Source organism: Eurosta solidaginis, chromosome 1, assembly GCF_040869045.1.
Source record: "Eurosta solidaginis isolate ZX-2024a chromosome 1, ASM4086904v1, whole genome shotgun sequence".
In the NCBI taxonomy this organism is placed as follows: Eukaryota; Metazoa; Arthropoda; class Insecta; order Diptera; family Tephritidae; genus Eurosta; species Eurosta solidaginis.
In genome coordinates, this window is record NC_090319.1 from 203,775,493 (window position 1) to 203,791,486 (window position 15,994).

General features: G+C 41.8%; 1 protein-coding gene and 1 pseudogene across 2 annotated transcripts in view; one reads left to right on the top strand and one right to left on the bottom strand.

Moving 5' to 3' along the window:
- Positions 1-6,087: 6,087 nt before the first annotated feature.
- Positions 6,088-15,994, bottom strand: part of Tim17b (Translocase of the inner mitochondrial membrane 17b) — a 206,819-nt gene continuing 196,912 nt past the window's right edge. For both annotated transcript variants that reach the window (XM_067760105.1, XM_067760104.1), the window contains exon 3: positions 6,088-6,346. In XM_067760105.1, coding sequence (XP_067616206.1) covers positions 6,144-6,346 — 203 coding nt within the window. In that variant the 3' untranslated portion in view covers positions 6,088-6,143. The remainder of the gene's footprint in view (positions 6,347-15,994) is intronic.
- LOC137238769 (congested-like trachea protein) lies at positions 6,401-13,124 on the top strand (annotated as a pseudogene).

Sequence of the window (15,994 nt, forward strand, 5' to 3'; positions counted from 1 at the left end):
CCAGGTTTCGCGAAGCGAAAAAACTGCAGAGATCAGGGAGGAAGCCGTTTATTCTGTTGCAAAGTTCACCGATCTATGGACCTGGGCCTGTGGCCATTATTGTGCAGTCATCGGCGCAGGAAACGATAGTAACTCCTTCTGGTGGCGAAGGTAGCTTTGATATGTAAATGTTTAACAAAAGAGGGGATAGGACACCACCCTGTGGCACCACTTGTTTAATTCTTCTTTGGTTTGATGTTTCGTTTCTAAATTGCACCGATGCGGTCCTCCTTTTAAGTCATGGGGGAAGGGTAGACCCTTCCCAGGTCTTGCAGTAACGTCCTATGGTTGACCGTATCAAAAGTGATGGTGGGCGTTTTGATTTAAACCTCAATTTATCTTTTCGCTAATGGCATTTAGCGCGGTGGTCGTGTTTTCTAAAGCCATGCTGATGACAGGCTAGCAGCAAAGAAAGAGACAGGTTGAAGACATGCGCTAAATATTTGAAACCCTCTTTCTCTAGGCTTTTAAGCATCAGAATGGCTATGCCGTCTGGGCCCACTGCTTTGGATGGTTTAGCATGACTGATGGCATCCTCAACCTCTTTGGCGGTGATGGTAATTGGAGACGCGATGAATTTATTTTTATGTACGTGTCTGTTGGCCCTCTCTCTACTTATCTTTGTCGACCGTAGAATGCATTATATATTGTCGGCAGAAAGCGCTCGCGCATTTTTTCGCATCCGACAGCACTTTGTCGCCAATGGCGATGGAAATTTTGTCATTGTGCTTAGACGAATTCGAAAGGGACTTTACGGTGGACCAAAGCTTACCCAGACCGGCAGAGGGGTTACAACCACTTAGGTGCTCCACCCATTTCGCCCGCTTGTGTTCATTTGGGGGTCGCCGGGATCGAGCTGTCTTATAAGGTCACGTTATCTCGCTAAATTTGCTGCCTCCGCCGGAAAATGAGGCCGAATTTCGGGTATTCTACCGGCGGGAATGAAGCGAGCCGAGGCGGATTCAATGACCTTGCGGAAAGCACGCTCCCCTTGGCGAGCATCAGTCGAGATAGGGAGGGCAGCACAGCGGTTGTATGTATGTAAAGGATTTGTATTCGTCCCACTTTCCTTTTTTAAAGTTTATGAAAGTACGTTTTTCTGTGACGATGAAGTCGGCGGTACGCTCGAGCGAAATAAGTATAGGCAGGTTGTTGTTATTGTTGTGCTTCGCCCCACCTAACAGCCGCGGCCGATCACAAATTGTCATCAATATCCTCTAACGGGAGTCCAAGGAAACTTGCTGTTTCAACAGGGGTGGACCATAAGGAAAGTGGTGTTAGAGGCGTTGGTTCCACATTGCAATTAAAGAGATGGTTGGTGTCATGAGGGGACACATTGCAAGCGGGGCATACATTTTGTATGTCGGGGTTGATTCTGGATAGGTAAGAGTTTAACCTGTTACAGTATCCAGAACGAAGTTGAGCAAGAGTGACACGCATTTCCCTGGGGAGCATGCGTTCCTCTTCCGCGAGTTTTGGATACTTTTCTTTGGGTACTGGATTCACCGGGCAATTCCCGGCATAACGGTCCGACGTCTGTTTGTGGAATTCACCAAGGACCTTCTTGTGTTTTTTCGCTTCATACGGCTGGGTTCTCAGGTGCCGTATTTCCTCCAAATGCTTACGGAGATGGCTCCTTAAGCCCCTAGGCGGTGCTGGCTCATCAATCAGATGTCTGTTGGGATGCTCAGGTTTCTGGGTATTCAACAGGAACTGTTTGGTCAGCATCTCATTTCTCTCCCTGATGGGGAGTATTCTCGCCTCATTATGCAGATGGTGTTCTGGGGACATAAGACAGCCCGTGGCGATTCTGAGAGCAGTATTTTGGCAGGCCTGTAGCTTCTTCCAGTGGGTAATTTTTAGGCTTGGCGACCATATGGATGACGCGTAGCACGTAATCGGCTGGATAATTGCTTTGTATGTAGTTATGAGCGTTTCTTTATCTTTTCCCCAAGTACTGTCAGCGAGGGATTTGAGGATTTTGTTACGGCTCTGAATTCTCGGAACAATTGCGGCTGCGTGCTCACCAAAATGTAGATCCTGATCAAACGTTACACCCAAGATTTTGGGGTGTAGGACAGTCGGTAGCGTAGTGCCATCGACGTGGATGTTCAAAACTGTCGACATTTGGGACGTCCATGTTGTAAATAAGGTCGCGGAAGATTTAGTCGGTGATAATGCCAGGTTTTGCTAGGCGGAAAAAGTGGAGAGATCAGGGAGGTAGCCGTTTATTCTGTTGCAGAGGTCATCGATCTGTGGGCCTGGGCCTGTGGCCATTATTGTGCAGTCATCGGCGTGTGAAACGATAGTGACTCCTTCTGGTGGTGAAGGTAGCTTAGATATGTAGAAATTAAACAAAAGTGGGGATATGACACCACCCTGTGGCACCGCTTGTTTAATTCTTCTTGGTTTTGATGTTTCGTTTCTAAATTGCACCGATGCCTGCCGACCACCGAGATAATTTGCGGTTCACCTTTTAAGACATGGGGAAGGGTAGACCCTTCCAGGTCTTGCAGTAACGAGCCATGGTTGACCGTACCAAAAGCTTTTGATAGGTCTATCGCTACGAGTACTGTTCTATGGTGGGGGTTTTGATTTAAACCGCAATTTATCTGGGTGCTAATGGCATTTAGCGCGGTGGTGGTGCTATGGAGTTTTCTGAAGCCATGCTGATGACAGGCTAGCTGCAAATTTGCTTGGAAATAGGGGAGCAAAATTGCTTCAAGCGTCTTTGCTACTGGCGACAGGAGAGATATCGGACGATACGACTCTCCTATGTTAGCTGGTTTCCCAGGCTTTAGTAGCGGTACCACCTTGGCCATTTTCCATTTTTCGGGTATGACAAAGGTGGAAAGAGATAGGTTGAAGACATGCGCTAAATATTTGAAACCCTCTTTCCCCAGGCCTTTAAGCATCGGCATGGCTATGCCGTCTGGGCCCACTGCTTTGGATGGTTTAGCGTGACCAATGGCGTCCTCAACCTCTTTAGCGGTGATTGGTGACGCGCTGAATTTGTGTTTATGTGCGTGTCTGTTGGCCCTCCGTCTAACTTTGTCGACCGTAGAATGCATTATATATTGTCGGCAGAAAGCGCTCGCGCATTTTTTCGCATCCGACAGCACTTTATCGCCAAAGGCGATGGAAACTTTGTCTTTGTGCTTAGACGGATTCGATAGGGACTTTACGGTGGAACAAAGTTTACCCACACCGGTAGAGAGGTTACAACCTCTTAGGTGCTCCTCCCATTTCGCCCGCTTGTGTTCATCCACAAGCAATCTAATGCGTTGGTTTATATCCCTTATTTGGGGTCGCCTGGATCAAGCTGTCTTATAAGGTCACGTTCTCTCGCTAAATTTGCGGCCTCCGCCGGGAAGTGGGCCGGATTTCGGGAATTCTCCCGGCGGGAATGAAACGTGCGGAGGCGGATTCAATGACCTTACGGAAGGCACGCTCCTCTTGGCGGACATCAGTCGGGATATGGAGGGCAGCAAAGCGGTTGTCTGTAAAAGATTTATATTCTTCCCACTTTCCTTTTTTGAAGTTTATGAAAGTGCGTTTTTCTGTGAATGAATGAAGTCGGCGGTACGCTCGAGCGAAATAAGTATAGGCAGGTGGTCGGATGCCAATGTTACCATCGGCTGCCAGTTGAGTTCTGCGCTCACGATTCAGATATCTGGCGAACTGTGACAGCTTCATACCATACGTGCGGGGCGTCTCCGTTTATTGTGCAGAACGTCGTTTCTTCTATTTGATACGCTAACATCTCACCCCTACTGTCCGCCCGCAAATTTGGAATGCCATAGATCGTGATAGCCTTGACGTTCTAAGACACTGTCCCTGCGGCCGATGTCGGGTTCAAATATATGATATTGCACAGAGTGGTGTTTGATAAACGCGAGGCCACCTCCATTTATATATATATATATTCTGTGCTGGCAAACGGTGCAAAAGGAGGTAGGGCTAAGAGTCTGTTTCCCTGACCTACACGATTGCTGCCGGAAAAGAGGTCGGAAGAAGACGGGGGCAGGGGCTGATTCTCGCCATTGCTCCCGACTCTACTACGGAGGTTGTAGGTATGAGTGGGAGCGGCCATATGAGTTGGTGGTGCCGTGGGGCGCGAGCAGCAGTTTGCTGAGCAGCGGGGCTGCTGGAAGGTAGTGGGGGCGCTAAAGCGTAGACTACGGGACGCCCTTGGGCGTGAACAGCAAGGAGCCACAAAAAATGTATACAAATTACGTGGACGTCGGGTTTTGGGATCTAGCTCAGAACAACCCCTCCGAAGCAACCATCCCTTGCACGAGACACACTGATAAGAATATCGCCGTCCTAAAAAGATTCTTTTCCGGCAGACGCAGCAAAACCATTTCTCAGGACCAGGGTCAGGAGACGGACCCGAATTGGGTTCGATACCTTCCCGGAGCAAGAGAATATGGAGCAGTCCCGCTGAAAGGAGCTGCTGGGGATGACAATTTGTGGGAGGGACGCATCAAATTAAGTGGCGTTACACTGAAATGACAGTCCTTGGTCGGGAAAAATCCCCGTCGCTCCGGTACATAGAACCGACTGCCTTGGGAAGCGACGTCGTATTGCCTATTTGCTCTGCTAACTGCCTGCCTCTTCTGTCGACTGGCAAGCTGGAACGCCAAGTCGTAGTGAGCGTTGGATCGCCAAGGATAAGGCGATTTTCGCCACAGAGTAGGGTACTTATATCAGGGTGATAGCAACTTAGAGAGCAATTTGTAGGTCAACATCGCCTGACTGGATGGTTATGCCTTGACTTTCTAAGGTTTTATCCCTGCGACTGATGTTGGGTTGAAATAGACTATATTGCACAGTGTGATGGGTAATAAAGGCAAGGCGACCACCATTGCCCCATGCCCCATGTGCGATCTTTCCTATGGATGTTGTGGCCATCGCAATTTGGGCGGTCCGATCTGGTAGTTAGCTTTGTTTCTTGAATTGCGGCTATACGGCAGGGAAGATTTTGTAGACATTTCGGGGGCGACGAACTGGGTTCTAACCCAGAACAGCCCGAACGATGCAACCATCTTTTACACGTGACATACTGGGAAGAGTATGAGCGTCTCCCCCCAGCGGGTTAGGGGATCAGAATATACCCGCGGTAGGTATGCCTGTCGTAAGAGGCGACTAAAATACCAGATTGAAGGGGCTGTGTAGCGCAACCCTTCAGGTTGCCAGCGCAATATATAGCTTCTCCAAACCCAATTGTCAACCTCACCTATCCGCGGCGAATCCTGTTTCACTAACAGACGAGGCTCTGGCGACCCCAAGCTCCTCATGGAACTTGGGGGTGAGGAGGGAGGGAATGGCATGAAGGTTTAATGTGGCCACATAAATCGTTCCCGAGATGGTCGGGCTAGCACCTTAATGGTGCTATGGTACCGGAGCGTACCGGATCTGTATCCGGAAAAGGACCATCACATCGATAACACTCCCCAAAGCCTTCGGGGAGCAACCTTATCGCTACAACAACAACAAAAACAGTATGAGCGTCTGGGGTAAATACTTTCCCGACATATGCAGCAGAACCACAGCCTGGGACCGGTATTAGGTTCAATACCTTCCCGGAGCAGGTGGTATGGACCAGCCCAGCTGCAAGGAGCTGCTCCGAGTATGACAACTTTTGGGAAGGACAAAAAAAATTAAATGGAGTTACACTAAAATGACAGTCCTTGGTCGAGAAAAAAGTTCCGATTTCCTCCAGTACATAAAACCGTCTGCGGTGGGAAGCGTCAATACATCTAGATAAGGTTATTGCAATGATTTTCCTAAAAGTTTGACTACCTCTTAAAATCTGCAAAAAATAAAAAATAAATATACACCATCAGTATTTTTGAGTAAAGAATGATTTTACGGGGTGCCCCCTTAATTTTTTAAAAGTTGAAAAATAAGGACCACCGTAGTACACACTAATAAATTTATTGCCGGGGAAGCAGGATTAAGGAAATCTAGAAAAGCTCTTGGTTTCTCACTGAACCGTCGAAATGTAGAATACTTTTTTAACTTGGAAAAAGATACTCAAAGATAGCTGATTTGGCATTTTATTTGTCAAAGCATTGATTTTGCTCTACGTATGCACATTTTTACTGGTAATATGTTTGGTGATGGCTTGTATGGTCAACCCCGAAAGACTTGCTGGTACCTTCTAGTGCCATTGGATCCTCAGTTGGTGGCGTAGGGTTCCGGAATTGCTCTGCTGAAAGACGAGTAAATAGGATTCCAACACCTTCAATTAACGTCAACAAAACTCCTCCTATTATAGCACTACCCGCCATTGCTGGTATTCCTAAAATTAAATGTAAGAGGAAATATATTTGAAGTCATAAACTGAGCTAGAACAATGTTTATAAAACTATGTAGTGGTGTGTACTACATATTGTCGGCTTATATTCAATATCCTCCGTCACTTTTAATGAAAATAGGAAATATGGTTAAATTATCTATGTGACATTAGTGACAGCTTTACAACTCAGCTTAAATCGTGTTCACCTTCATTTTAAAAATTTCTCTATCAGTAGTTTATTAAGTGAAGAAAAGAAAAGAAGAGAAAAGAGAAGATAAGAATAGAAAAGAAGAGATGAAGAGAAAAGAAAGTAAAGGAAAGAAAAGAATATAAAAGAAAAGAAAAGAAAAGAAAAGAAAAGAAAAGAAAGGAAAAGAAAATAAAAGAAAAGAAAATAAAAGAAAAGAAGGAAAACGAAAGGATTAAGACAGGAAGGAAAAGGAGAAAGAGAAAACAAAAGAAAGTAAAGAAAAAACAGATTGAGAAAAAAAGAAGAAAAAGAAGACAAGGGAATAAAAAAAGCAAGTGAGCGGAATTAAAAGACTGGCAAGTTCAGAAACTTAAACCTCAATGAAAATTGAAACTGAATCTTTTTACAGTTTCGGCTGGAAACTTAATTCAAAATTGTATTAGTAAGTATGCTTCTTATTCTAGATTATATTTAAAAAACGTATACTTTTTACTTATTATTAAGAATTCATGAGCTTAACACCGGCTTATAATAATTGAATATTCAATTATTATGTTTTTCTAAGAGAAACTGAATAGAAAGAAACATTTACTGGCATATTGCGAGGGTACCATTTCGAAAACCACCACGAATTCATCGTCAGGCAATTTCGTAATGTTATCAAAGGTTTCACCGAGATTCGAACCACGAATCACACGGTGAAACTGCAGTTGCCTTAACCACTAGGCTATCCTGCTTGTATTTCTCTCTTTGCTTAATTCAGTTTATCATATTTCTACACTAACAACACAACTGAAATGGTACCATTGCAATATGCCAGTAAATGTTTCTTTCTTTCTTTTCAGTTTCTCTTAGAAAAACATAATAATTCAATATTCAATTATTATAAGCAGGTGTTAAGCTCATGAATTCTTAATAATAAGTATAAATTGAACACACCATTAAAACAAACAAACATAAATATGTAAAACTGAGCTCGAATTTACAAAGCTTCTCATTCGCAACGAAAAAGAAACTTTACAAAAACAAATCTACATACACACAAATTAATAGAGGCAGAATGTCTCATGTGACTGGCAAAGTGTAAGTCCCTTTTACATTAAACAATCATCGAATTCAAATCTGTCTCGACATAGACTAAGGAGGTGATAAAAAGGGGAGCAGTACAACAGCGTCCGTACCAAGATTTTTTTATGTTGCTATTTCTTGTTGTATGCCGTTTTTTTAAGTCACGCCTTCTTTCAAGAAATATTGGCAAAAGTAAAGCGGAATAGACACAAAAGAAAAGCCAGCAAAATTGAATCCAGGAATTCTAAAATTTAATTCAATCAAAAGTCGGAAATAGGAAATAGTCAGCTGATTCTATTTACCGGAGCGACTCGGGATTTTTCCCGACCGGCTGTCATTTCAGTGTAACCCATTTTAATTTGTTGCGTCCCTCCCACAAATTGTCAACCTCCCAGGAGGTTCTTGCAGCGGGACTGCGCCATATTCTCCTGCTCCGGAAAGGTATCGAATCCAATCCGAGGCCTTTACCTGATCCCGGTCCAGAGGAATGGTTTGCTGCATTTTCCAGAAAATAATATTTTGAGGACGGTCACACTCCTGTCAGTGTGGCACGTGTAAGGAATGGTTGCACCGGACGAGATGTTCTGGGCTAGGCCCCAAAACCCGACGTCCCCGTAACTGTTACAAATCTTCTGTGGCTCCTTGCTATTCACGCCCAAGGGCGTCCTGTAGTCTGCGCCTTAGCGCCCACCTACTACCCTCCAGCAGTACCGCTGCTCCGCAAGCCACAAGTACACGCTGCTGCTCGCGCCCCACGGCGCCACCAGTCATGCGACCGCTCCTACGCATAACTAGAATCTCAGTCGGTAGCAATGCCAGGCATCAGCTCCTGCCCCCGTATTCTTCTCCCCCTCTTTCCGGCACTACCATTGGAGTAGGTCAGAGAAACAGATTCTTAGTCCCTACCACCTTTTCCAGCACAGAATATATATGTTTGCGACATCCGCCCAATGCAGCTGCGTATGATAGGAGGCTGTCACAGTTCGACAGATTTATCAATCTTGAGCGCAGGACTAGTAACTGTATCAACTGGCAACCGATGGTAACATTGGCATCCGACCACCTACCCATACTCCTTTCGCCCGAGCGATCTGCCGACTTCATCACCACTGAAATAAATTTTAAGAAAGAAAAGTGGGATGATTAGAAAGCTTATACTACAAACGTTTTGCTGCCGTCCCTGATTCCCGTCAAGGGGAGCGTGCTTTCCACAAGGTCAATAAATCCGCTTCGGCTCGTTTTATTCCCGCGGGAAGAATCTCGGAAATCCGGCTACATTTTCCAACGGAAGCCACAACTCTAGCGAGAGAACGTGACCTTATAGGACAGCACGATCCCGGCGACCCCCAAATAAGGGATATAAACCAAAGGATCAGGTTGCTAGTGGATGAACGCAAGCAGGCGAAATGGGAGGAGCACTTAAAGAACTGTAACCTCTCTGCCGGCGTGGGTAAGCTTTGGTTCACCATAAAGTTCCTATTGAATCCATCTAAGCACAGAGACAAAATCTCCATTGCCTTTGATTCTTTGTTCTGAAAGCTGTTCCACAGATGAAATAACAAACCAAGAGTTACAGATGTCAACATATAAACCTTTACGGTGTAATTCACATAGCAGGCATACAGGGGGTGTTTTAGTATATATACATGACTCAATTGAGTATAAAATAGTTTACAATAACACTATTAAAAAAAATATTTGGTGTATAATAATAAAAATCAAAAACACCTTTCCTCAGTACCAAATAGGATTGGTTTATCATTCGCCTAGTGCGAGTTATGCTGACTTTATTGCATACCTGAGCGAAATTCTAAACAACAACAGTCTTACATACGAAAGGTCATCTTCATTGGGGATTACAACATAAATCTTAATAGAAGCATGACATATAGCAAGCAGTTAGTTGACCTATTTAGGTCGTTTGCTATGGTACAAAAAATAGATTTTTATACCCGAAGACCGATAATACCGAAACAATGATAGATCCGCTCTTTACGAACAGTGAATCCATCTCATGTGAAAAATTGGAAGAGCATCAGATTTCTGATCACGAAACTATACAGTTCTAAATCAAGTTAGATAGAGAATTTCAAATGAGAGCTAAAAAACCATAATTTCTTGTCAACCAATTACGACAGGTTAACTACGCTGGATTTGAGAATCTCAGTGTCGAAAACAAGGTCTCATTCCTGAACAATACATTATCGAATAATGACTACATTAAGGCCCGTATTATGTATGTCACCGTGAATGTATGCGTCGCATTCACTCACATTCACATTCACCCAGAATTCGTATTTTATAACTTCTTACGTATTCGCGTTTGTCCTTTTACGTAGACACTACGTATTCACTGAGACTGTCAAACACAATACGTAGCCACTATAGCCACTTATTACTTTTTTTATTTCGGAAAGCTTTGCAGTGCAATTTTTTCGTAATAACATCGTTTTAACGAGATGGCAATATTGCAGGGAAACACCTGATAATTATAAATAAATGAAAAGAGCGTAAACCAATATTATTCATTGTACCAGCGCAAGAACGTAAGACAAATCCTTTTAAGGCTTTTTTGAGTGGCAGATTTGGTGGCATATACAATGTACTCTCGAGACATCCATTGGACACCATTAAGGTTCGCCTCCAAACAATGCCCAACCCCGCTCCTGGTCGACCGCCCTTGTACAGTACAAGGGCACTTTTGATTGTGCTGCCAAAACTATACAGAATGAGGGCGTCACAGGCCTATAGAAAGGTATGACTGCACCACTCACAGGTTTAGCGCCCATATTTGCGTTATGATTTGCTGGTTATGCACTGGGTAAACGCGTGCAAGAAACAGGTGAAAATGCAAAGCTAACATACCCCAAATTGGAATTGCTTGCTCTTTTTCCGGGTTGATGCCAACCGTTATTACATCGCCTGGTGAACGTATTAAATGCTTATTACAAGTGCAGCAAGTGTCAGGTGGCGAACGTAAATACAAACGTATGTAAGATACAGCCTCGAAATTGTACAAGGAAGGCGGTATACGTCTTATACAAATGGAGCTGTGCGACGCTGTTCCGTGATTTACCCGCAAATGTTTTCTGTTTTCTCGCTAACGAGTATATTCAAGATAAGGTCAAAGAGCAAACTGGCAGCGAAAAGATAAGCATTGGCTCAACAATTTTTGCTGGTGGTGCAGCGGGTATAACATATTGGATGGTGAGTATGCCAGCTGATATACTCAAGAGCGACAACAACGTTTGACAACCTTTAAAAAGTTTTAATAACTGTCTCAAAAATGTTCGCTCTGAAGCAAACAACTGCTGAGTGATCTACTCAAATTTGTTGAACAAAACGACTTACGTAATTTAAGCATGCTAACCTTTAGACCGGTAATAAATTTAAAAAACGCAATATGTAAGCTAACGAGGACAGAGCCGTCGAGTAACCAAAACAAATGGGTTAAAAAATTGGTATGCGGTATTTATCAAATTTAACTCTTGAATTAAAGGATATAGAATGAGAAAAAACGTTTGACAACCTTTAAAAAGTTTTAATAACTATCTCAAAAATTGTCGCTCTGAAGCAAACAACTGCTGAGTGATCTACTCATATTTGTTGAACAAAACGAGTTACGTATTTTAAGCATGTTAACGTTTAGCCCGGTAAGCAAATTAAAAAAAAAAACGCAATATGTAAGCTAACGAGGACGGAGCCGTCGAGTAACCAAAACAAATGGGTTGGAAAAATTTGTACGCGGTTTTTATCATATTTAACTCAAGAATTAAAGGATATAAAACGAGAAACAACGTTTGACAATCTTTAAAAAGTTTTAATAACTATCTCAAAAATTGTCGCTCTGAAGCAAACAACTGCTGAGTTATCTACTCAAATTTGTTGAACAAAACGACTTACGTATGCCGGTAAGCTTATTTAGAAAAACGCAATATGTAGGCGGCTATACGAGGACGGAGCCGTCGAGTAACCAAACGAATGTGTTACAATAATTCGCCCACGGTTTTTATCATATTTAACTCTAGAATTAAAGAATATAAAACGAGAAACAACGTTTGACAAACTTTAAAAAGTTTTAATAACTATCTCAAAAGTTGTCGCTCTGAAGCAAACAACTGCTGAGGGATCTACTCAAATTTGTTGAACAAAACGAATTACGTATTTTAACCATGCTTAACCTTTAGGGCGGTAAGCTTATTTGGAAAAACGCAATGTCGGCTATACGAGGACGGAGCCGTCGAGTAACCAAAACGAATGGCTTACAATAATTCGTAAGCGGTATTTATCATATTTAACTCTAGAATTAAATGATATAAAACGAGAAACAACGTTTGACAGCCTTTAAAAACTTTTAATAACTATATCAAAAATTGTCGCTCTGAAGCAAACAACTGCTGAGTGATCTACTCAAATTTGTTGAACAAAACGACTTACGTATTTTAACCATGCTTAACCTATAGGCCGGTAAGCTTATTTAGAAAAACGCAATATGTAGGCTTTACGAGGACGGAGCGGTCGAGTAACCGAAACGAATGGGTTAAAAAAATTCGTACGCGGATTTTATCATATTTAACTCTAGAATTAAATGATATAAAACGAGAAACAACGTTTGACAGCCTTTAAAAACTTTTAATAACTATATCAAAAATTGTCGCTCTGAAGCAAACAACTGCTGAGTGATCTACTCAAATTTGTTGAACAAAACGACTTACGTATTTTAACCATGCTTAACCTATAGGCCGGTAAGCTTATTTAGAAAAACGCAATATGTAGGCTTTACGAGGACGGAGCGGTCGAGTAACCGAAACGAATGGGTTAAAAAAATTCGTACGCGGATTCTATCATATTTAACTCTAGAATTAAATGATATAAAACGAGAAACAACGTTTGACAGCCTTTAAAAACTTTTAATAACTATATCAAAAATTGTCGCTCTGAAGCAAACAACTGGTACGCGGTATTTATCAAATTTAACTCTAGAATTAAAGGATATAGAATGAGAAAAAACGTTTGACAACCTTTAAAAAGTTTTAATAACTATCTCAAAAATTGTCGCTCTGAAGCAAACAACTGCTGAGTGATCTACTCAAATTTTTTGAACAAAACGAGTTACGTATTTTAAGCATGCTAACGTTTAGCCCGGTAAGCAAATTAAAAAAAAAACGCAATATGTAAGCTAACGAGGACGGAGCCGTCGAGTAACCAAAACAAATGGGTTGGAAAAATTTGTACGCGGTTTTTATCATATTTAAGTCTAGAATTAAAGGATTAAAACGAGAAACAACGTTTGACAACATTTAAAAAGTTTTAATACCTATTTCAAAAATAGCTCCCGCAGGCAAGTATCCGCGTGGTGTGCGCAGCGTCTTCGTGGATCTAATGCGAGCCGATGATCCTTTGGCTTTATATCATGGTCTCACACCAGTTATGTTACGTGCCTTTTCAATTAATCCTGCTTGCTTCTTTGGCATCCAGATAGCAAATGATGCTTTTGACGCTATTGTCGCTTTAATAAACTAAAGAATTTATACTAAAAGACTAAAAATAATATTTTTTAAACAACATAGTCTATATAGTGGACTTATAATCTATGCAATTTTCACTATTTTAATTTGAATAAAAAAAAAAAATTATTTTACGTATGTGAATTGTTGTAAAAATATTAGTGTATACAACCTATAAAGTATTAAAATGGTGAGATAGCTGAGCAGCTATTTGGAGAATTACAACCAAAAACGGCCAAATCATATGCAGCGCTTATAAGAGGCATGGCTAAGTTCTTACAGGAAAAAGCAAATTTTGATATTTATTATATTGTTTTGTTGTAGTTGTTCTTGTTAAAATAATAGTGCTTCGCTTCATCCAAAAGGCGGTATTACTCAAGAGTTGTTATTGTAATTGCAGAAACAGTCTCCAGGTCCAAGCGGATTTTATGGTTATGGGCAAAACCAGTTTCCACCGAAAGTAGCATTTTGGATATATTATGAACTCCGTTGAAGTTTTTTACTCCAAACCTACAAGTCTGCGGTGTCTTTGTTGTTGTACTAACGATAAAGACACTGTTGTTGTTGTTGTTGTTGTAGCAGTGCTTCGCCCTATCCAATAGGTGCGACCGATCATCAATATCCTCTAACGGGAGACCAAGCAAACCTAGTGTTTGAACAGGGCTTGACCAAGTGAGAGGGGTGTTAGAGGCGTTGGTTCCAAATTATAATTGAACAGATGGTTGGTGTCATGTGGGGACACATTCCAAATACGACATACATTTTGTAGGTCCTGTTGATTCTGGATAGGTAAGAGTTTAATCTGTTACAGTACCTAGATGAAGCTAGAGTGACGCCCGTTTCCGTAGGGAGAGTGCGTTCCTCTTCTGCTCGCTCTGAGTATTTTTCTTTAAGTACCGGATTCGCCAGGCAATTCCCGGCATAAAGGACCAACGCCTGTTTGTTTATATCACTGAGGACCTGATTGTGCTTGTTTGCTTCATACGGCTGTGTTCTGAGGTGCCGTATTTCCTCATATTGCTTACGGGCATGACCCCTTAAACCCCTGGGGGGTGTAGACTCATCAATCAGATGTCTACTGGGATGCCCAGCTTCCTGGGTATTCAACAGAAACTGTTTATATCCAAAATTTACACAAGAACAAAAGATCCAATAGACAAGCTACAACAAAACAATGTGATATACAAAATAGAATGCAAAGGAAACGAGAACGAAAACTGTGATAAGATTTATATCGGAACTACGAAACGGGAGCTTGGTATACGAATAGCCGAACACAAAGCAGACGTGAAAAAACAAAAGCCAAGCACTGCGCTCTCCCAACACATAATAAGCAGTGGCCATACAGCTGATTTTAACAACACCAAAATTATTGATAAGGAAAAACGAGAATTGACCAGATACAGATTGAAAAGCTTGCACATATTGAGAAATAGTGAAAAGACGATCATTAAGAAAGAAGACTACGACTGCATAGGCGCTGCATACATGTTATGTTTAAGTAATAATTTTAGTAATGACAAAACTACCACGCAAGGTGGTACGGATGATTAATCTTTAAGTGTTCGTACTGTTTATTGTTATTGTAAGTGAAATTGGTTGTTCTACATGTTAAATGTCATGAATGTTTATACATATACAATAATGTTTTTTTATGAAAAATAAATAGTGTAGCCCCTAATGATGGTGGAATATTCAGCGAAACGTTGGGCAAGAAGGTGAAATAAAGCGTTTATTTGCACCAAACATAATTAGGTCTAACTAGCCTACGATCCTTACTAATATTCAATTAAAACTGACCGCAAAACACAACAAAATGTTTGTTCAGCATTTCATTTTTCTCCCTAATGTGGAATACTCGCGCCTTATTGTGTAGGTGGTGTTCTGGGGACATAAGAGGACAGCCATAGCGGTTCTGAGGGCAGTATTTTGGCAAGCCTGCATTTTCTTCCAGTGAGTAACCTTTAGGCTTGGCGACCATATCGGGGACGCGTAGCCTGTAATCGGCTGTCCAATTACTTTGCAAGTGGTAACGAGTGTTCCTCTATCTTTACCCCAAGTGATCCTGGCAAGTGATTTGAGGATTTTATTGCGGATATGGATTTTAGGAATAATTGCCGTTGCATGCTCTCCAAAATTTAGATGCTGATCGAACGCCACACCCAGGATTTTTGGGTGTAAGACACAAGGTAGCGTGACGCCATCGAGGTGGATGTTTAATATGGTCGACATTTGGCGCATCCATGTTGTAAATAAGGTCGCCGATGATTTGGTCGGTGACAATATCAGGTTTCGCGACGCGAAAAAGCAGGAGAGATCATGAGATAGTTGTTTATTTTATTATCTAGCTCATGGATGGGTTTCCCGGGACCTGTAGCGCTATTTTCGTGCACTCAGCGGCTTCTATATCTACAAGTTAAACAGAAGCGAGGATAGGACACCACCCTGTGGTACCCCTTGCCTAATTCTTCTGGGCTTAGATGTTGCGTTCCTGAATTGTACCGATGCTTGTCGCTGAGACATATTATGTGCGATACACCTTTGGGGCTCGAAAAACTTCACTACGTTCTTCGAGAATCAGCCGAATTAACGATTTATAAGAAAATTTTAAAAAAGTAGCACGGAGGTATAATTATTATAGTTATTAAAAATCCACAATAAAATTATTATTTTTATTTTCCTATTAGTCAGAATTAGTTTTTGACATAAAACTAAAAATAAGGATCGTGACGAAAGATAGGGACAAAACTATAGTATAACTTTAGTTATAATCAGTGACTAATTTTAATAGGTATTTTTTTTTTCTTGACTCGAAAAAGTCCGGTTAAGAACTATTCCTTGGTGAAGTGTATGGGATTCCGGGGATACCCATAGCATTTTCACGAC